Source organism: Protomyctophum bolini (genome assembly GCF_963924005.1).
Source record: "Protomyctophum bolini genome assembly, chromosome: 13".
NCBI classification, from domain to species: Eukaryota; Metazoa; Chordata; class Actinopteri; order Myctophiformes; family Myctophidae; genus Protomyctophum; species Protomyctophum bolini.
Window position 1 is genome coordinate 27,200,091 of NC_137874.1, and position 23,954 is coordinate 27,224,044.

At 42.2% G+C, this 23,954-nt stretch overlaps 1 protein-coding gene across 1 annotated transcript in view; it reads left to right on the forward strand.

Moving 5' to 3' along the window:
- Window positions 1–23,954, forward strand: part of spns2 (SPNS lysolipid transporter 2, sphingosine-1-phosphate) — a 91,757-nt gene that overhangs the window by 44,069 nt on the left and 23,734 nt on the right. The window contains exons 3-4 of the mRNA XM_080780725.1: window positions 13,300–13,436; window positions 19,921–20,072. Coding sequence (XP_080636851.1) covers window positions 13,300–13,436; window positions 19,921–20,072 — 289 coding nt within the window. The remainder of the gene's footprint in view (window positions 1–13,299; window positions 13,437–19,920; window positions 20,073–23,954) is intronic.

Genomic DNA, 23,954 nt, shown 5'->3' on the forward strand with positions numbered 1-23,954 from the left:
TATACGACAAACCTACAGCTCGTATCAAGATTAATGGAGATTTGTCTGATGCTTTCGTTTTGAAACGTGGTTCGAGGCAGGGGTGCGCAATCTCGCCTCTCCTCTTCGACTTATTTATTGAACCCCTAGGCCAATTAATAAGACAGAGTGAAGCCGTCAAAGGCATAAGTATGGGGGGTATCGAACACAAGGCTGCCATGTTCGCAGATGATGTCCTCGTGTACTTAGGGGGGGACCCTGAGAGGTCATTTAACGAACTGATGTCACTACTAACAGGTTATGGTGAACTATCCGGTTATAAGCTCAATACTTCTAAAACACAGGTCATGGCTCTAAACTTTAATGCCCCAAGGGGACTGAGGGAAAAATATGATTTGAAATGGGACAACGAAGAAATCAAATACTTGGGAATAAATGTGACGAAAGATCCTTCAAAGTTAAGGCAAGCTAATTATGGTCCCATATCGATGAAAATTAAATCTGATTTACATAGATGGAACCTAATCCCCTTCCTAAGCCTAAACTCAAGAATAAGTTCAGTCAAGATGAACATTCTTCCCCGCTTACTTTACATCTTTAGAAATCTCCCAGTAGAAGTGGACGATAAACAATTCAGAGAATGGGACAAATGGATTTCTAGGTTCATTTGGCAAGGGAAGAAACCAAGAATTAAATATAGCACCCTACAACTGAGAAAGGACAAAGGGGGCATGGCTCTTCCCTGTTTAAGAAATTACTATTATGCAGCCCAGATAACTCCTCTGTTATACTGGAGTAACAGGGGGTATAAAGCGAGATGGAAGGAGTTGGAGCTTGGTCTAGTTGCTGACTTCCCTCTGCAGGCTGCAATAGGGGACAGGGGTTTGGCGGACCGATTAGAGAGGATCAATAACCCATGGATAAACCATACGTTAAATGTGTGGCAAAAGGTTGTGAGGTCATGTGGTTTAAAAAAAATGTTGAAACTTTTCAGATGGTGTGCCTTCGACACAGACTTTGTCCCAAATAGAGGCGACATTAGATTTAAGTCATGGATAGAGAAAGGAATCACAACTTACATGTCATTTATGCAAAGAACTGAAATTGATAGTTTCAGATCAATACAAGTCAAACATGATCTGGAACAGGCTGACTTTTACAGATACCTCCAGGTGCGGCACTATATCAATCAAGAATGCAAATTCAAAGAGTTTTCTGCAGTTGAATCAGAATTCTTTTTCATATTAAAGTCAGCTCTCACAGTGGAGCCAAGTAAGTCCATCTCTGAGTTATATGGCGCCATTTCAGATGCTAAGAATGAAAGCACGTTGTACATCAAAGAGAGATGGGAGAGGGACGCAGGAGTTGAACTCTCAGAGGAAGTATGGGGAGGGATCTGGGAGTTCCAGTCTACCTCAACTTGTTCTATGGACTGGAGAGAGCACTGTTGGAAAAATATTATTAGATATTTTAAGACCCCATACCAGGAAAAATACAAAGGGGACGATAGGCTGTGCTGGAGGCAGTGTGGGGCAAAGAAAGCCAACCACTTCCACATTTTCTGGGGGTGCCCCAAATTGGGGGTGTTTTGGAACAATATTCACAAATCACTGTGCTCAGTATTTAATACTCCAATACCTTTCAACTTCACAACCATGTACCTGGGCCACATTGAATGTCTTAACCAGTCGAGATACACAAAGCTACTGCAGATTCTCTTGGCAGCCAGCAAAAAGTCAATAACAAGAAGATGGCTATCCCCAATCACACCCACAATGGACGATTGGCATGGAATAGTCCTAGACATCTTCAAAATGGAAAAATTAACATACATGTTAAGAACTAGATTAGACAATTTCTACCAAATTTGGAACAACTGGATTGTGCATATTGCCCCCCTGAGAGCGGACTTCGTGTAATCTCACTGGTTCATTGCCTGCTGTTTGATTGTATAAATATAAAATGTATAAGACACCTCTCCCCCTCTCGTGGTCGAAGACCAAAGCTATATTGTTTTTGTCCCCCTCAGCATAAATGTATATACTTTAGTTGTTGTTGTTTTTTGTTTCTTATGTCTTTTTCCGCCCACTCTTTCTTTTTTTCTTTGTCCTCCTGAAATGTACCACCTGAAGTATTACTGACGTGCCTGTCTCTGTTTGAGTGTGGACTCGATGTCTTATATAGGAAAAAGGACTATACTATACAGAGACATTGGAGATGTTGCCACATGGAGGGGGGATGAGGGAGGGAAGAGGGGTGGGGAAAAAAAAGAAAAGAAGAAAATCTTGGGAACTGCTCTTATATCGTTTGTAGAAATGCTATATGTACAATTATACTGCACTTTCCGAATAAAACAAATATTATAAAAAAAAGAAAGACTAAAGGCCAAACAGAAATTAAGTTTTTATTCATTATATTCCAATGTTCATTGCCAAAAACACAATCAAATCGTCAATCAGAACAATTTGTGTAACAATTAATCGTTGAGCAAAATGCCATGATCGTGACATCCATGATGCTACCCTGCTGCTAACTGACCATAGCATTGAGCAGTTGACTGACCATACCGAAGGTCGCAATTATGCGACCTTCGGTATGGTCAGTCAACTGCTATGGAACTATGGAATCGTGCATTTCCTGTCAGTGTGTTGGTCGGGCACCATCAGTGTGTTGGTCGGGCACCATAGTGCCCAGGTCTCGTGACATCATGTGACATCATCAGGGATGGAGATGTGGAGACCCTGATGTCATAGTAAATGTTACATGCTGTCACAGTTAAGCCCATATATGGAGATCCCAAATGTCAAACTCGGACGGGCCTGCCCCAAAGTTATTAGTGCACTAGAGTTCTCAACAGAAGGGCCCTCACCAAACCCTGTACACTCAATATAATGGGCTGCCACCCTTAGATCTCCATATACTGTATGGAGCTCACCTTTTGACATCCTATGTTGACCTGACCTCATCAAACCCTGTACACTCGAGTCAAGACATGCTCCTTATATGGCCAGTACAGAATGCCATGTTTGTCTGACCCCCCATGCCAAAGCGCCAGCGCTCGCCCAGAAATTCAATATCTGCAGAATGATGCTAAGCCAACATTGACTAAATTATTCAGGTAAATTTGGTAATGTTTTCCTGAGTGGAGAAAATGTGTATTAAACACATGCATAATCTAAAAATAAAGCAAGTAATATGAAAACTGTTTATGTAGGATATATGGCCGAAGGCAGTGAATAGATAATGGCGTGTATTGACGCGGGTATGATCCTTTAGACTAGACAAAAGGATGGACCACCATAGAAGAAACGGTGAGGAGGTATGGCTAGCAGCTTTCATCACCTAAATTTGTGAAATATATATATGATTATAACTTACTGCAGAACTTGGCAAAGCTTCGAGGCTTCTATAGAAGTTAACCACTGAATTCCTCAGAAACAGACTTATGCTGTGGGGGTATTTCCCAGGCTGCATGTGGCATTTATCAAACAGCGGTCAGTATAGTGGTAATCCAACACTGGTGAAGCCTGGATGGGTGGACTTTTGGACGAGTTTGCCAGTGATCAGAAATGTGAGGAATGTGGTGATGTTTGGGGCGCCACATGTACTTTCTTTCAGTCTGCGTTTTGAAGGGGAATACAGGAGGGAGATACGTGCGGTTTGAGGCATAGAGTACAGTGTCCAATTCAGCCCAAAGTTATGTGTCACACCCTCCTCAGGCAGTCACATTAATCATTAGGCCAAGCCGAAGAACAAGATCTAGGTGTTGCTTCCCTCGACCATCCCTTCCATGGCTACTGATACCACAATACACACAGATGATGTCACTGGTTTGTGATGACTGAGAATTCTCTCTCTCAACAAAAAAATGTCCTTTATCTATTCAATTGACTGAAAGGTCACTTTCAATGAAGCCAAGAGCAGCTTTAGATTACCTTACGACGATGTCAGCAAAAATATTATTATTATTTGATCAGACTGGGGTGTGATGACGAGCTCTTCTCTAGTGGTAAATAATGAAAAATAAATCTGTCAGTAGCTTGTGCTTCTGTGTTGATGGACAATCATTTATTTATAAGACAGAGAGCCGCCTTTGATTTATTGCTATAATAAATGTAACACACCAAACCACTAAAGACATTAATTTCAAACTCATTTGTAGTCAATGGCTTTACACGATACACTTACAGTTACACTTAGACTACATCTTCCACTTGCCTAAATGTATTATCATAATTAGGGATGTCCCAATACACTTTTTTCGCTTCCGATCCGATCCCAATACCTCAATTTCTGTGTTAGCCGATACCGAACACCGATACCAGTGTCGTGATCTCATGTTGTGTTTATAGCTATCTAGCTATATATCTTGTGTTGTGTTTATAGCAGACTCCTCACTCAAATGTGCACTTGCAGTTTGGGCAACTTCAAAGCAAACTCCACAAGTCCCAACATTTTATTTACCTGCCATAGTGTCAACTCCTTACCCCTGTGTCGGATCGGTGGTTATACAGTATGGCATATTCACCGATACCAATTTGACCCGATATGACAAATCAGGGCCGATCCAATACTTTTCCCAATAGCGATACAGTATCGGGACATCTCTAGTCATAATGGCACACTCCCATACTGTATGAATATAATTTCTAATCCTATTGATATGATAGATACATGTATATAGATAGATTTTTCAATTATTTAAATCACATGCAAAACTCAGATGTGTGATGCACATCAGCTTTGCTAGGTGTTACGTATGTTGGCTCTCAAGATGGTAATTTGCACGTCTAAAGTAGAATAATTAGGCTATAATTATTTTTGGAATAAGCGTTCCCCACTTAAACCCATTACAGATGACTTGAAATAACTTACTCTGTTGTTTTAACACACCACATTGATTCATTTGACGGTGAAAGAAAAATAAATGCATGATATAATAAAAACAATAACAGTAAATGATCAACAGTAGCCTCCTCAAAGCTCCATTAGAGAATTACCTCCCCCTGGTCAGCCGGGGCGCCTGATGGAGGGGAAAGGAACTGGTCTGAATAACATGTTCCTTCCATGCGTGGAAATTCCCCCGTCAGGCGAAAAGAAGCAACTTGGACTCCTCATGCATAGAAGGAAGCATGAGGTCAGTCCGCTGGACCCCCCCCCAGGTTGACAGAGGAAGTGTAGCGCCCAGGATTACGTTAGATAATTGACACTGGGTGAAAAAAGTGGGTTGCAAAATTGTGTGATAAAAATTAGAGAATGGATATTTACATAGCCTACTGTCTCTTCCTTCCTGGAAATGAGTATCTGTGACGGATACATTACAGCGAAAAATCACAGAGACTGTTATAGTGCCTCTCTCTCTAGGTACCTTTGAAATGGACCATACCATTAAATAATTAAATGTCTAAATCAACATTTGAATGTTCATTTGTGTTGGAATGAGGATTCCAGATGTTATGATTTGAAGCAATCTAACGTCATTATGTTAAGTTACACTTATCCAGAGAACAATAGATCAAATAAACGCACACGCACGTAGATCTTTATGGGTCCATTTGGTTTCATGTTACGCTCTCAAGATGTACATTTTTGTAAAATGTTTACATTTGCATTGCTTAATTTAGAAGAAGTCTACAAAAATTGAGAATGTAGAAGAACTGTCATTTTGTGCCTAATGATACCACATCAGTACAGCATGGAACTGTGGATAAAATCTTATCCAATGACAACAATGTTGTGACAACAACTAAGTGACAACAACAATGTGACAACAACAATGACAACAACTACGTTTTGAGACTTGAATTGATATCAAATGGTGGTCCATGGCTCAAATTCCGAATAAATAATGGACCTCGAAATGAAAAAGGTTGAGAATCTCTGTTCTAGATGCAGAAAAACATATCGGCAGTATTGGCGAGTCACGAGATGAGACTATTGTGACAGACTACAAATAGGTTCACTGAAGTGACGGAGAGAGCAGCATTGAAACATGATATGCCTGAGAGTCTCTACACACACATCAAAACATCTGACAGTGGCATGTTCAAAAGCCAGGGTACTACGAAGTCTACGAGCAGTAACTGCGAAAGATTCATAGTTTGTCCGAGGAAACTGCCTCTAATGACTAAAGTTTGATCATCAGTCAAACTCAGTGAAATTAATTTGATTTGGTTGATTAAAACAGACAGTGTAACCTTTCTGTGACCAGAACCACAGATAATATTAAGACAGATTTGTGTTTCGGTGACAAAAATAACAATAATATATCAAATATTATTTCAAGATTTCAATTGTTTGTTTGTTTTTCCACGGAAATCAGTTGATACCTTTTCTCCAAAGCATGAATCAGAAGGTATCGGGCAACAATCCAGAGAGTTTCTGTGATGTGTTTGACTGTGTAAAAAGCATTACTCATACATAGACTCGCCGTACACCAGGCAGTGGCAGATAACCTTGGTGGTGACAGGAAGGGCAGAGACACAAAGGTAGACTATAGATTTAACGAAACTCAATGGGGAAGTTGTATTTATGGAAGCTAAATGTTTGCGCAGTGATGAGCACTGACACACAAGGCACACACCTCACGCACAGCGAGCAGGTCAAACAAAGTGACACCGCACGGATCTGCAAATGGCATTCAGTGACAACGCCTATAGCCCGCAGGCATGCACAGACATGCAGTTAGGATGCGGTTCTCCTGTTCCTTTAATACAGCCAGTCTGGCAGCTGAGAGACATTTTGAATTCCTCAGACTGTGGTCCCCTGCTTATGCCGTCTGCGCTGACTGTCAGGTTTCACAGCTGCACAGCCCATGGACAACACCGAGTCCATTTCTCCATGTCGGTCTGCATATGCAGGGGATTAAGCTGCAATGTATTTTTGTCCCTCTAAACACCTTCATGTCCAACCACTGTTCACATCTTTCACACTCAGTCAAACACTGGAGAAGAAGAGGTATATGCATTGTTAATTCAATGCGTGGGGGGGGGGGATCAAAACAGGCTGTGCATCTGGGATCGTACAATCAAACTCAAAGGTAAGTGTGCAGGTGCTCTGTTTAGTGGAAACTATACTATTTCACAGGGAAATGTACTTCTACAGATTCAGTGACTATCAATCACACGGACGCACGCACACCAGGAGTGCGTCATCACAAGAAGCATTGTACCGCAGGCTGACCAAAGCGAACGCTTGGCGCTGCGTTTCTATTGACTAAGACTGAGAGAGGAGGGGAAGGAATGGGTAGCGGCGATTTTCAAGCGGGCCCTGATCCAAAAATGGTTGGGAACCACTATAGATGAAAATGGGACTGTTGTGTCTTATGCTGCGTTCACACGCGCAGATGCAAAAGATCACAGCATAATTTGTTGCGTTGTCGCTTTGTATAATGTGTTTCTCACACGTTCGTGACGTCATCAAGCGTGCGTCCATGTAGTGACGTATGCCAGCGGCCGGTGGGGGAGATTACATTGCAGCTACAGTTGTAGCTTTGCATCTGGAAGTTGAACTCAGCTCAGCTTCAATTTGTAGCTGTTTAGCTTTGTAGCTTTTGCAGCAGCTACAAACGTCAGATGCATCTTTGCATCTTCATGTCACTGGCTTCCATTGACAATGAATGGTAGACTGTATCTTTGCATCTGCCCATGTGAACGGAGCGTTACTGAAGGTCATGTTCTATGCGTTAGGCCTATTATAATACATTAAACATTCACTTTTACATTCAGTGTATGTGTACTAGTGGCCAGTACAAATTGAATTAAGTAAGGTATTGTATTGTGGACCAGGAGTGCCATCATAGCAGACATATGACTCACCTACACGTCTGTCACATACACAACAACACCAAGACATACAACAAGGACGTAATTTAAACTGTAGTCAAAAATAGATGTGTTATTGTGTCCGTGTTCAGACTCTTGACACATCCATTGTTCTTTCATGGAATGTGCCATAAATATGATAATTGATGACAATTACACTGTGAAAGATTATGAGAAAATATGCCCAGCATCTGAGGTATAACCTATTACCTCAAACAGAATTCAGTTTGAAAATAATGAGAAAAAAACAAAAGTACACAGAATCCAAGGGTTCATGGGAGACATTGAGTTTGCCTTTGGCATCTCTACCTCCACAAAGAGAATGATGTAATGGTTAATTCATCTGAAGAGGTACAAGGCTTTCTTCTTCCAGACTGAATTCAAAGGCAGCTGTCTCCGCAGTGAGACACGGTGGAGCAAACAACTCTGCAAGGTTACATCGAGGCTCCTTTATATTCACGACATGACTTTGTGCTGAAACATAATAATCACGCCCCAAATGCCCTTGTCATTTATTAATGGGCCATTCTGATTGCTGTCATGATGTCTTCAGTAGAATGATACAGAGTCATTTACCTCTTGTCTGTTATCAAGGACACAGCTTAATGGACAAAACAATATATCTGACAGCACCATTTAAAAGGTAGTGTTTAAGCTAATAGCAATAAATTATAGGTTATATAAGTCTCACGATAAAGCCAGGCCACCTGGCGAAGTAGGTGACGCAGCTATTGTTTTCAGCAGAGGTTAAAGTGTTGAGTCACTTCCCTTACCCCCCATATACAGTATACACAATCACATGTATATACGTGTCTAAACACACACACACACACACAGTCGTGCGCACGCAAGCAAGCACGCACGCACAAACACACACACACACACACACACACACACACACACACACACACACACACACACACACACACACACACACACATCTCTACTGTATGTCAAATGCTCAATTTGTTTAAGGCAAACAGTGGTGTTGGACACAGTGATAAGCTTCTAGGTAGGAGGACATGTCACTGTGAATGTTGCTTCTGCACCACAGGAAACGGTGATGTTTCTCAGCCTGCCATGCTTAGAACGTCGGTCACCAGCTGACTTACACAGTAGTCAAAGCTGACCATTGTCCAATAAATTAGACCATCAAAAACATTTCCTCTCCTCTGGCCTGCAGCATAAACATCCACAAAGTAAATCTATGGTACAAAGGATCTCCAGTGCAGACATCAACGTAGTGTTGATCTTTGGGTTTTCCTGCTGCATGTTATGTATATATATGCACTTTATTTATGGCAGATTATCACGTTGGTTTTGGATCAGTGGTAGTGCTGAACTCGTTCCTTCGTAAGTTTGCGAAGGTCAAACTGAAACTTTCCTTTTAACTGTAATAAATATGTTTCTGAATAGATTATTATTATATAGATGAATAGTATTATTATTATTTAAATTGTTCATCAGAAAAACATCAGATAAACAAGTTGCACAAGGGGGTAAAGTTTAGGTTTGTTTTCGCTTGACATAATTCTTTGATCCTGAGACATCGCTTGAAAGGTCTTTATCTAATATCCATCAGAATGAGTGAAATTGGAACAGTGGTCTCATTTTAAAGATCCTCTTTGGACTGACATGGTATTTCCCTTACCCTGCAAATAGTAGTAGTGTATATCTTTCATACTTTATAAAACTATCAAACATGTACAGTATGTGCCTAAATAAATAATGCTACAGCCTAACAAATTCCTGTGTAGATCTCCAATTATGATTCTATCAATAAAGATATTTTAAATTAGAAGATTATCTTAAAATTATTAACTTGTTTCACTCTTATTTTTTAATGAAGGAAATGGTTTTTTTTGTCACTTTAGATGAATGTTTTATCCATTTAATCCCAGTAGAGAAAATAAATACCGTTAAACATTAAATTGTGTTGCATCATGGAGACCAAGGGACATTATGTGGAATTCATATAGCTCCATGTCATTATATAATGTATTGTACTAGAAATGAACACATCTACTGTATAGAGGAAATAGAGCCGAGTGAGTTGGGAAATTAGCAGGCCCTGATTCAGTGGAAACAGTCTCTGTTTGTTAACAAGAAACAAGCAAATCTACTGCCTGATGACTCAATGACAACAATCCATGATCATCATCATCATCATAATCAATGTCTCAAAGCATCCACTTAGCAGTTGGTAGCCACAGTGCACCTGACACTACAGTATGAAGGGCAGGTTGGTAGCCACAGTGCACCTGACACTACAGTATGAAGGGCAGGTTGGTAGCCACAGTTCACCTGAGTGCTATACCGCATTTACTTATGGATGACAGTAGGTCTTGGTTTATAAACCAGCATACTATTTCTGTGACTGTTGTTTTTGGTACTAGCCATTGTCAAAGTGAAATCTTTCTGGTCTTTCCTGATCCACCCAAAGTAATTGGACATCAGCTCATTACAGTAATGAATAACGTGATGTGACTCATTCATCATGCTCACAACTGTATGCAGTCTCTATTTGGGATACTGTATACAAGGTGAATATTTAGTCTAGCATCAAATAAACACTGACACATTGTGAGGCACTGACTTCATTCCCATGTGCTCACGTTGCAAATCATAAGTGATAATGAAGAAAATGCCAGGAAAATAAGATTGATCACTTAGAAATCACAATATAACAAGGCACGACCCACTGACGTGTGGCACTGTGTGATGACTTAAAATATGCTAGTTAATGATGTCAGGACATGGCTTTTAGACAGGCTGCTAAACTGTAGATGTCAGCTCTGTGACACTAATGATGTCTGCCCCCTGGCTTTTAAAGCCCACGTGTGCCAGCTGGTGGTAGTTGATTGTGGAACCTCTCCCATGTCTTATCTACAGCATGCACTGCATGATACCCTGCTGTGTGTGCACACAATTGTGCATGTCTGCATTGTGTGTGCGTGCGTGCGTGCATCTGTGTGCATCTGTGTGTGTGTGTGTGTGTGTGTGTGTGTGTGTGTGTGTGTGTGTGTGTTTGAGTCCAATATTTGTTCTCAGCAGTGTGAAGGCTGCTGTGTGGATCAGTAAAGGTCTTCACAATGCTGCATTGCCACAGATCAGTCTTCAGTGGCTTGACGCTGTGCAACGCAGGCAGACACATTATATCGTCGCTTCAGGCGGAAACCTTGTACGTTATGTCCAAAACCGTTACTTTTCCGGAAATGGAAAAGAATAACCGGGTGTATCCAATGGAGCAGTCAAAAAGCTACTTTCTATTGGTTAGATAAGACCACTTTCAACCTGGTGTCCCTATTTTGGGCATGTACGTCACACATTCACTGCCAGGTATTAATTCATTCATTCATTCATTCTTCCAAAACCGGCAGTGTTTTTCAGTCAATCGGGCCCAAGAGGTGAACCGGATGTAAAAAGAAAAAAAAGAAAACGCTGTGTGTTGTGACGGACGGAAAATAGGTTTTGTAACCGCGATCGGTTATTTAGTTATGGGCCGTTGAATAAAGCTTGTTTTGACCAAAAACGCAATCTGGGATTTTTTTTTTAGATAAATGCATTTTTCTAAATCTGATAACATGGAGGCAGATGGCATGCGATTTCCGGTTGTATCTGTTGCTTAGCGACCTAGAACCATTCATACGTTGGCGCAGAGCACGATATATCCTAAACCACTGAAAAGACCACATGACGGAGATCTCTGTCTTTGCGGCAAAGCATTGTATTAGACTTGATGGAGAGCTCTGTCAACAGTTAATAATAAAAATATAATTATTTTAAAATAGCAAAAATAGTCAATCTTCAACAACCAGTTACCGTTAAGTGACACTGTCTTAACGACAAAGAATAAAATGGGACATCCATTTATGGGGAAAAAAGAAACGAAACAATGATAAAAAGATGAAATACTGTATGGATATACAAGGTTACTTATACTAATGATCGCGCTTGCAAAGACAATGTGAAATAGGGAGAACTGGGAAAGACAGGAAAGACCAATGAGCGAGAAGAAGGGCATTTCTATAGTGTGAATACCCACACACAGCTCTTTTTTCCTGCTCTTTGAAGTTTATTTTCTTGACTTGACATATGGTTCCTTTTGAGCTCACTTGTTGTATAACCAATTATCTACCCAGGGCTGGGGACGTTACTCTCAATTGTAATGCATTACATATTATCTGCTTAAAGTTGCAATCAGTCATGCAATCTTCTGGATTCTTGCCACACAGGAATGTAATGTAATTAGTTTCATTATGTTTCAATTATTCTAAAGTTAAATGGGCAATTTATTCCACTTTAAAGACTGGCAGTTGAACAGTTCACTTTAATAATGTACAATCCCAGTTACTCAAAGTGCAATTGCAAATTTGATAAAATTATGTTTTAGATAAGAAAATAGCCGTTTCCCTTTAACCGTGTCTTACATTATACAATTACCACCAGAATGTTGAAGTGGTTGGCTGCTTTAGCGTTCATAAAGCTGGCTGGCCCCTGGGGTCATTGGTTTGTTTCTTACACGCTGTGTGACAGAGATGCCCTATACCCTGTATGTTACATAACGCGTCTCTTTCTTCTCTGTCCATCCACCCTTCTTTCCTCTCCTTCACTCTTAACCCAGCTGGAAATATGTTTATGCTGATGATGTGTCAAAAAACAGCCTCACTAGCTTTCCTTAACTGCTGCTGTCAACATTCTTGCCCGAATTCTGCAAAGCATTAAACTGAATAGCATTGAAAATTCAAGGCTGTTTGGGTTCGTTCTCATACATTTCAGTTGAAGGTCCTGAGAATGAGGTGCTTTTGTTTGGTCAGATAGGAAACATTGCACATTGCACATTGTAAGCACCTGTGTTTCTTAAAAAATAAAAATAAAGTGCAATTTTGAGCATTCATTTTGAGGTGAGTAACAATACATATTGCCATTCCAGTGTGAAAAAAGAAAAGAATAAATAATGTCCTCCTTCTGAGTTATAATGTATCCCCTGTGGACACATTCACAATTTTTTTCAAAAGTGATCATTGGCCAAACCAAGTCTTTAGCCTCATCAGTATTTAATATTCCTCCTCCATGTGATGTAATTTCGCTATGGAAAAACATATAATAGGAGTGCTTTTTGGTAGGAGTTGAACGGAGGTGTCCTTTGGCAGTCCTTCACTGCGGCTCTGGTTGGCTGCTATCAAATGGCTGATCAAGACACGTCTTAGCTCAATAACTCATATTAGAGCTAAAGAAAGATGCTGTTGCCTATATTCACATGGAGACCATGTGTATAACGTACCAATACCAAAGTGTGATGTGTGAATATGGTCTGTTTGGGATTCAAGTGTTGTTGAGCAAGGCTTGCATGGCTGCCTCCAGTACCTCCACCACTGGTGGGTGAATGTAACGCACAATGTAAAGTGCCTAGGATAAAGGTACCATAGAAGTGCAGACCATTATTTTATGCCACCTGCTATTTATATGCTTTGTCCTTCTGTTTTGTCTTCCACAGTGTTCATATGCAGCTTCATGGTGGCAGCTCCCATCTTTGGTTACCTGGGAGACCGCTTCAACAGAAAGGTCATCCTGAGCTGTGGCATCTTCTTCTGGTCCATCATCACACTGTCCAGTTCATTCATCAGCAAAGAGGTACGCCCACACCTCCTCTCAGATACAGGGGTTCACGGTTCAAAGAGGTACGCCCACACCTCCTCTCAGATACAGGGGTTCACGGTTCAAAGAGGTACGCCCACACCTCCTCTCAGATACAGGGGTTCAAAGAGGTACGCCCACACCTCTTCTCAGATACAGGGGTTCAAAGAGGTACGCCCACACCTCCTCTCAGATACACGGGTTCACGGTTCAAAGAGGTACGCCCACACCTCCTCTCAGATACAGGGGTTCAAAGAGGTACGCCACACCTCCTCTCAGATACAGGGGTTCAAAGAGGTACGCCCACACCTCCTCTCAGATACAGGGGTTCAAAGAGGTACGCCCACACCTCCTCTCAGATACAGAGAGGTACGCCCACACCTCCTCTCAGATACAGAGAGGTACGCCCACACCTCCTCTCAGATACAGGGGTTCACAGTTCAAAGAGGTACGCCCACACCTCCTCTCAGATACAGGGGTTCAAAGAGGTACGCCCACACCTCCTCTCAGATACAGGGGTTCAAAGAGGTACGCCCACACCTCCTCTCAGATACAAAGAGGTACGCCCACACCTCCTCTCAGATACAGGGGTTCAAAGAGGTACGCCCACACCTCCTCTCAGATACAGGGGTTCACAGAGAGGTACGCCCACACCTCCTCTCAGATACAGGGGTTCAAAGAGGTACGCCCACACCTCCTCTCAGATACAGAGAGGTACGCCCACACCTCCTGTCAGATACAGAGAGGTACGCCCACACCTCCTCTCAGATACAGGGGTTCACAGTTCAAAGAGGTACGCCCACACCTCCTCTCAGATACAGGGGTTCAAAGAGGTACGCCCACACCTCCTCTCAGATACAGGGGTTCACAAAGAGGTACGCCCACACCTCCTCTCAGATACAGGGGTTCACAAAGAGGTACGCCCACACCTCCTATCAGATACAGGGGTTCACAAAGAGGTACGTCCACACCTCCTCTCAGATACAGGGGTTCACAAAGAGGTACGTCCACACCTCCTCTCAGATACAGGGGTTCAAAGAGGTACGCCCACACCTCCTCTCAGATACAGGGGTTCACAAAGAGGTACGCCCACACCTCCTCTCAGATACAGAGAGGTACGCCCACACCTCCTCTCAGATACAGAGAGGTACGCCCACACCTCCTCTCAGATACAGAGAGGTACGCCCACACCTCTCAGATACAGAGAGGTACTGTACGCCCACACCTCCTCTCAGATACAGAGAGGTACGCCCACACCTCTCAGATACAGAGAGGTACTGTACGCCCACACCTCCTCTCAGATACAGAGAGGTACGCCCACACCTCCTCTCAGATACAGAGAGGTACGCCCACACCTCCTCTCAGATACAGGGCTTCACAGTTCTTTCTTTTTTTAATGATTTTCAGCTCAGGACCCAAAAGATACATTGTGTCCAAACTTACAGAACACATTACATTATGAATTAACCATTTAATGACACACATGTTAGATGCAAGACGCCCACTACACCTTTTTGGACGCTCTTCATGTCTCTCTCTCTCTCTCTCTCTCTCTCTGGCTGTCTGCTAATCAGCTAATGAAGGCACATTCCATAACTGTCTCAATTACAATGGATCAGAATACAGTATAAGGCTGCTGCTCTTTGACAAGCCGATATAGATTTGATACCTCTAAAAGCCCATGTGTGTGTGGTGGGTGGTGTCATGGGCATTGAGAAGCATGCAGTATTATAGTTATTGGGGGTGGTGAATCCAGCAGAGCTTTAACAGGCTTTAAACATGACTGTGTGTGTGTGTGTGTGTGTGTGTGTGTGTGTGTGTGTGTGTGTGTGTGTGTGTGTGTGTGTGTGTGTGTGTGTGTGTGTGTGTGTGTGTGTGTGTGTGTGTGTGTGTGTGTGTGCGTGTGCCTGTGAACATACTGTCCTACATGTACAGATCTGTGTAAAAAGGCTGTCTTCTATTCAGAAGTTCTTATGGGCAATTTGTTGTCAGAGGAATGTACAGTATATGAAATAGGGGCTAACAGTGCTATCCCTTTTGGTATTGACTGCACTCTGTTGCTGTTTTACATTTCTGTCTAATAAACTATTCAATCAATCAAACAGTGAAGCCAAGCCAATCCAGTATATGCAGCACATGGATCATGAATTATCCCACTGTTTCATGTCCACATGCAACTAAGCCTGTTCCCTGCAGTGGGATTGGGATAGACTGACAGTTCACAGATGCAGACCGGTGGCCCCAGAATTACATGCGTTGACTAAATCCCCTGTGGAAATCTCCACAAGAAGGCAAGATGGCTGCCTTTTGCCTAAGGGGAAAAACATTCAGGTTGCTTCTGCCGGTCCTATAGTTAAGTTGACAGGAAAGGTCCAGATGCCCCACTGTCTCCCTCTGCCACATGACACAAAGGCCAAGGTTGATGAGGTCATGATGAGGCATCCTCGGCACCCACCATGGTTTGCCTTCATCTTGCGCCCATCTCTAGAAATGACCCTAACCCCGGGTCAAGCTAACAAGATGACAGTAGATGTCTCTTACGCAACAGCTTGACAGTGCAATTACCATAAGATGTCCAATGAAAAATTAACAACCACTTACTGCTGAAGCGTATCATCATGTATCACTCGGGGGCATTAGAGATGGCTTGCAGTCAAATTGTTATTTACGTCTTATATAACAATGTGTCGGGCTGAAGTAAAATTATAGCTGTTTTACTCTTCTTACAGTGTTGCTTGATTACCCAATTACTGTACTGGCCAATTACTGTACAGGCCACTTCAAGATAATCTGAGAATAGGCCGGTCATTTCCCCTTTATCTAATGCTCCAGTGACCAGTGTGGGTCTACTGTGAACTATCCCTAACTGAGAACCAAAAAGTTTTTTTTTGGTGTGCAGCAATAACGCTTCTTTGAAAATATGCACATATGCTTGCTTCTTTTTGTCACAACTTCATCTTTATTTATACTTTAATCCCAGTGGAAGGGGGACTCATTTTATTCAGTTTCCCCTCATAAATATGAACTAATGCTGGTACTTGCCTGCAGAGTGTAGGATATAGTTCTGCCTTGTTTTAATACTAGAGGTTCGGCCGGTGCTCACACCTACATCGCACTGCCGATCCGACCGATATGTCTGAGTCATAGTGTCGGTGGTTGGGGACAGCCACATATCCAAACTACACCACAATCCTTGCCAATGTGCGCGCCGAGTTTTAAGTCGGTTGATCCCATATATGACCATACCGGATCTCCATACAGTACAGTATCAGGGAGTATCAGGTTGTTTATGGTTATGTCTGAGCCATAGTGACATGCCCTGGTCCTGCCTATATATGGTTGCGATCTACGTACAAGCTGTGATCTGTAGATCAGCTATTTTCGTCAAATTGATTTGGTGCAGAGGGGGAAATACAGACCCACAGTTAACTATGGAATCATGCATTTCCCGTCAGTGTGTTGGTCGGTGACATCACGTGACATCATCAGTGATGGAGCACGTGACATCACATGACATGAGGGATAGAGAATAGAGATCCCTGATGTGTTGCTTGATTCGACTGATACCTGTCCATTTAAACTCTAGACAGGCCCCAAAGGCCTGAAAATTAAGATCTTACCCCCCATGCATGCCAAAGCACCAGCACTTGCCCAACAGTCTGCTGTCACCCAGGCGGATATGTTGATCTGACCCCCCATTCCAAAGCACCAGCACTCGCCCAACAGTCTGCTGTCACCCAGGCGGATATGTTAATCTGACCCCCCATGCCAAAGCACCAGCGCTCGCCCAGCCGTCTGCTGTCTGTCACCCAGGCAGATGTGTGCAGCTTCTCGCCCTCAGGCGTCTTACTATAGGGTTACTAAGATTTTCACAATTCAAACCCACTCACAGTGATGGTTTGCTGTAGCACCACACTCCAGGACATCTGCTAACCTTTAATCATCATATCTCTGATAACAAATCCAACTTTTGAACTTCTGAGCCAATTTCTGAGCCAACTTCTGAGCCTTGTCTCCCCTTGGAGTCAAGGGGTGTCTGTATTGGATTAAGATGGAGATTGCTGGCAGCCTGGCACTCTTATAAAATAACGGCTTTGGCTTTTGCCATTTCATACCATGTGTCGTTTCTCAAATCCTTTGGTCCTTTCTTCTAAATATCACAATAGATTTCAATTTTGGGATAAATCCACGAAACTTCTCCAGTCTTTAAAACAATCCATATGTGAAATGTTCAGTTTGTGTCTGTTGTTGAGCTTTTTGATTTACTGAGACCTCTTTTCCAATTTCTAAAGTGCCAAGTTCTTTTTATGTCCATTCCCTGGCTTCAATGCAGCTATATTTCATTGTGTTGTTGTCTGTGCTTACTACTGGCCCATCACAACCAAGGGGAGTCCATGGTCTGGTGACCACACAGAAAAACAGCTAGCAGGTTCCACCAAACGATGGGCCATCTAGAGAAGAAAATAGACTTGCCATAATTCTTTCAAGTCAACAGACAAACATGAAGCTACAATCACAGTTGTAAGTCAATCATAAACACACAGTAGCAGATATAATCTGAAACCAGTGGCTGAAGAAAACAGCTTAGCACAGCTGTAAACACATATCATTGAAAACCAGCATGGGCGACTACCACACCACAGGCAGTGTCAGGAGTTAGTCTCCCCAGAGTCACAACAGGGCTGGGCAGTGTGTGTGTGTGTGTGTGTGTGTGTGTGTGTGAGACTGACTGTGTGTGTGTGTGTGTGTGTGTGTGTGTGTGTGTGTGTGTGTGTGTGTGTGGGGGGTGTGTGTCTGTGTCTGTGTGTGTGTGTGTGTGTGTGTGTGTGTGTGTGTGTGTGTGTGTGTGTGTGTGTGTGTGTGTGTGTGTGTGTGTGTGCGTGCTTGCGTGCATGTGCACACGTGCGTGTGAATGTTTATTTTTGTGTCTTGTCATAAGACCCATCCCTTACGAAGTTACGGGAATATAAGACACACAAAAAACATGCAAGTCACTTAACCATATGAAATCTAGGTTTTTACAACTATTAAATAGGTTTTGACAAAGCTTGTGATATGAAAAGCAGTAGAAGTTAAAGTGGAACTCATTCTCAATATCATTCATGTCACAATAAGTGCAAATCCGCTCTTCTTCTATTACTCCCATGCACGGAGTTGGGCACATAGCAATCTTTGTCTTTTGAGAATATACAAATAACCAAATGGAGTTGTAGTACAAGACATCAAGTAATGTATAAAGCTCACTAAGTAGTAATATACTGAATTTAATAAGCCAAATGTTTAAATTATCAGAAGATTTTATCAGAAGATATTAATGCATGGTCACTTCTCTGTACACAACAAAGACAACCACTAGTGTTTTATAGGAAAGAGTGAAAGAGTTCCAGTCGCCTGCCCTCATGTCTCTGCTCACTATAAAACAACTCACACAGAGACTTTATTTTACTGAGATGTTGTGTTTCTAATATAAACTCCATTGTCAACCATTTGTTAGACCAGTAAAACCCCTGAAACCATTCACTGGAACGTCCAAGAGAAACAGGAGGAAAACTGCTCTTCAGTAGTTAAAGTTGTGAATTGCAAAACCGAGGCAGCCTGACCCCGACTAGAAGAATCCAGTGCAAACGTGACAGAGGTTACATCTGTTATGTCCAAAGCTGCAGTGTTTCAGTGACAAAAGAAAAAGCATTCATACTTAACTTATTGTTAGTGTCACATGGTGTTATGACCTAAGGTCAGATGAGGACAGCTGTGTATGGAACTTATCAACATTCGGCATTCAGTGCTGTATTTTGTTAAGCCTATACTGTCCTTCACATTTTGAATGCTGTCTTCATAATTAGCAGTCACCAACATGAACAGTAGTACATAGTCAAAAGAGCACCGCAAATATGTACAGTATATTCAACTGCACTGCACTTCCCGGTATACCTATAAGGAGATGGTGTGTGTGTGTGTGTGTGTGTGTGTGTGTGTGTGTGTGTGTGTGTGTGTGTGTGTGTGTGTGTGTGTGTGTGTGTGTGTGTGTGAGATTGAACATAATTAGACTGAATTGAATTGGATTTTAACAGGTAGATGTATGTGTATGCAAAAAGCCACCCTGCAAGTTGAAACATTTATTTTCATAGGACTAAGGAGTTCCTTAGCATTCTCTTGTAGCTATGGCACCCAGAGCCCCGTTGGATGCAACTTCTAAACCAGCATGATACATTCTGGTAGTTAGGAACCTTTTATGTTAGGAACTCTTAGGGTTTGAAAGCCTGTAAGTATTTTGTTTATGCTTTGTAACCCCGTTTGGAATAGTAATAGTTGATGTATTTATAGATCTGCAATTGAGTAAGCAAAGCAGGGAGGTGTCAAAACTTCACAGTGTTCTGCTGTGACTGACTCTTAAGGTGAACAAAAGTAACCCTCCTCTTTCCATAGAAAGGAGTTCTAACATATATTTCTATACCCTCTGTTCATCTGTCTTTCCCTGCAGTACTACTGGCTGTTTGTGCTGTCCCGAGGTCTGGTGGGCATCGGTGAGTCCAGCTACTCTTCCATCTCTCCCACCATCATAGGGGACCTGTTCACCGCCAACAGTCGAACCATGATGCTCTCTGTGTTCTACCTGGCCATTCCCCTTGGAAGGTGAGAGGCAAACCCAACCTGCACTCAATCTCATACATAACGCATACATACACTCACTCTTTTAATGATAATGTTAGATAGATGTGAGGATCATTTCATCCTATTCAACCAAATTCCTTACAAATGGATGTTTAGTCATTTGTGACATGAATGTCACCAACATTTTGGTGACATGCAATATCATTTGAGAAGTTATTTCTGAACATGGCTGTCTAATCGTACAATAACCAGAATTCACTGTGAAAACTTGGTTCTTCAGCCATTCTCAAGACCATTGCCTCTAGCAGAGGGACCTACATCATCACTCTGACAATCTGTGCTGCTTTTGATTTGTTGTCTCTGTGATACAGAGAGCACTGGTATTTATCATCTTTCTTACCAATGAGATAAGATTGAAAGGTGGTATTCCTTAATGTGAAGTCAACGTAAGTTCAGTCTGATATGGCTGCTGAATTTGAAGGCATGTTGTGATATACAGGATTCGCTGAATGTTCATATTCAGGAGGTCAGGTTTACTGCCAAGTTTGTAACTGACTTCGTATTTATAAGCAACAGGAATTTATACTATGTTGAACAACGTATTTCAACATTTTTTTCAGTTGAAAATATGTTGTTTTTGTTCGACACCATAGTCGTTCCGTTCAATATAAAGCAACTCCAATCTCAAAGGAAGGCTTTTTGGAAATGTGAGATGAGTATAGGAGGTTTTTATCTTACAACTTTTCAGTTTGGTCAGAAAAGGGTCCAAGGTAGAAAACAAACAATGTGATAAAAGATGCATGCTGGTACATGTAACACAGAAGGCTCTCGAGGTTTGTAGTAGTTTACAGTTGAAAGCTTCACAGCATATGGCAGGACTGTGACAAAGCTGCACTTCTGTACAGCATGAATACACAATCACATGCACATACTGTAGACAGAGGCTTGCTATAATGCCACAGCAGGATGCCACCAACATCCACTATACATTATTTATCAAGCAATTATGCCAGTTCAGTTCGACTTCTACTGAGTACTGATGAATTACATAAGTAGACCTGTTAGAAAGAACATTTAGTGAAGGGCGAGAAGCGAGGTTGCGTGCACGCATCCGCCTGGGTAACAGCAGACTGCTGGGCGAGTGCTTGCGCTTTGGCATGGGGGGGTCAGATCAACATATGGAATGTCAGAACAGGTTAGCTCCATATATGGGCATCTAATTCCCAAACTACACCAGCTGCAACTCCTTGGAACTGCCATTGGGAATAATGGCTGCAAGGAGTTGCATGGTGACCCTCTGGTGTGGTTAGGGGCTTAAGGGTGGCAGCAGGGGCAGTGTCTTGAGTGTACACGGTTTGATGAGGGCCCAATACGTATTGATCCTGTTAACATTGCGGTCATATGTAACAAATGTAGAAAAAAATGTAAAAGAGCAGCATCCTACTATAACTGCTCTAAATCTCTGCGCATCTGTAGTACGTGTATCTCAAGAACCGATTGACTTCAAACTCTGCATATCGCAGAGGACCCAAGGGAGTTCAGTGCCCAGCAGCAAATCGGTCTGATAGGCACTCGTTCAGAACCGATATGCCCACATAGGCATTTATGGAGATCCATTTGTCCGGAATCATATACTGTATGGCTATGCCGTATACTGATAACATCAGGGACCTCCATATAATGGGTATAATAGGAACACAGGCAGACATACAGATACTGGGCATAAAAGGGATACAGTCAGACAGACGTATACAACGGGTACACTAACAATCGGTACAACGGTATTGCAACGGTATTGCATAACTGGGTGGGGCATGCATTCACTTGCATTGCAGAGTTAGGTTAATGCTGCCCTCATTCTGTGACCACGTGTATAGTAATCAACAAATCGTCACACAGTGGTCGAGATCTCGAGAATTAATTCGGTATTTTGACAAATAAATCTGTAATATTTAAGTCTAGAATTGTTTTTGTATCGTGTTGACAACATTTTTGACAAAAAGCATTCCTCTGTGGAATGTGGAATGATCAGGTAAGAATGTTGGGTCACAGTAAACTGCCCAGCAACCAAGACAATAGGAGGTGAAAGAGGGGGCCTCAGTAAAGTGCAGTCAGACATCCTATGTACTCCTCTGCTTGTTTGTCTTTACTGAGGTTGTTATGACCGTTTCCAGGAAATGACCTCAAGAATGAGCCTGGTTTCACAGGAAATGGATTCCCCTGTTCTCTAATCTGTCCACTTGGCCCATGTGGGTGCTGTCTCTGTGTGCGTCGCCCGTTGGTTGAAGTGACCCTATTGGCCCATGTGGGTGCTGTCTCTGTGTGTGTCGCCCGTTGGTTGAAGTGACCCTATTGGCCCATGTGGGTGCTGTCTCTGTGTGCGTCGCCCGTTGGTTGAAGTGACCCTATTGGCCCATATGGGTGCTGTCTCTGTGTGTGTCGCCCATTGGTTGAAGTGACCCTATTGGCCCATGTGGGTGCTGTCTCTGTGTGTGTCGCCCGTTGGTTGAAGTGACCCTATTGGCCCATGTGGGTGCTGTCTCTGTGTGTGTCGCCCGTTGGTTGAAGTGACCCAATTGGCCCATGTGGGTGCTGTCTCTGTGTGTGTCGCCCGTTGGTTGAAGTGACCCTATTGGCCCATGTGGGTGCTGTCTCTGTGTGTGTCGCCCGTTGGTTGAAGTGACCCTATTGGCCCATGTGGGTGCTGTTTCTGTGTGTGTCGCCCGTTGGTTGAAGTGACCCTATTTCTCAAGTCTTATTGTTGGTGTTGAACTTTCCAAACAGTCTCTGGGTGGGGAGACTCAGATAAGATTAGCTGTTAGTCACTCACTGGAAACCATATGCTGTGTGAGTCCGTTATACTGTACTGTTATTTTTGGAGCACTAATCAGCAACATGTAAGCACCACATTAGGCCGTTTCCCCGTTCCATGTATGTACTGTATGTGTGACTATCTATGTCTGTGTGTTTTCAACCAGTTAAACGGATCACAGCCTTTAAGAAACCTATGCTGATAAGAACCTTGCAAAGTCTTCTTGGCAGTTGCTCTTGACCCCCAGATGTATTGCTCCAAAAAGGGTTAATAGCAACTAGAAACAAGTCCATGTTGGGGACTGTTGGGGACTCTAGGATTTGTCCATGACACGGTTTGCTCATGACAAATGGAAACGGGAGGGTATGAATTCGCTGTGTGTAAACTCATGTTGCATTTCTTGATTAAAAAAGTCAGATCAGATTTATAATATTTTACCTTTGTTTTCCATTTGAAATGTTATGCTGGTCCTATAAGCCCTTAAAAAAGAAATAATCTCGAAGGCCTTTTTACCTGGTTAAATAAAGGTTACAAGTATTACATTTTTGGATCAGCATTAGTTTTCAGAATGTATCCATAATTTTACTTTACTTTTCCAGATTACAGCTGTTAGAATATCTTACATTTAAACGTCTAACTTCTCTTTGTAATTCGATACATTATGGTAATTTACATTGTAGATCTGTTATTTTCAGCACAGGACAACATCACACAACTATACTATCAGATCAGATCTGATCTACAGTATGGACTGTCTCTTTAAATCCTTTGGCTGTTACTTACTGTAATACCTAATATGACAAGCAACATTTAACAATTTATTCATCAAAATCGACCAATGATATATTACCATAAAAGAATGAAGCTTATACCCTGTTTTGTCAGAGTACAGACACTGAATAGAAACCTTAATCTAAAACCATCTTCAGTGGAAATCACAAATACAACCAATAGAAACTCTACTATATTGTGTGTACTCTGGGGACTGGCTTGAGAAGGCAGAAGGAATTAGAAATGAGAACGTGGAATATTCTGCCTGCCTTCCAAGGCAACATACCTGCAAACTTCAAAGCTGCACCGCCATCCAAGTA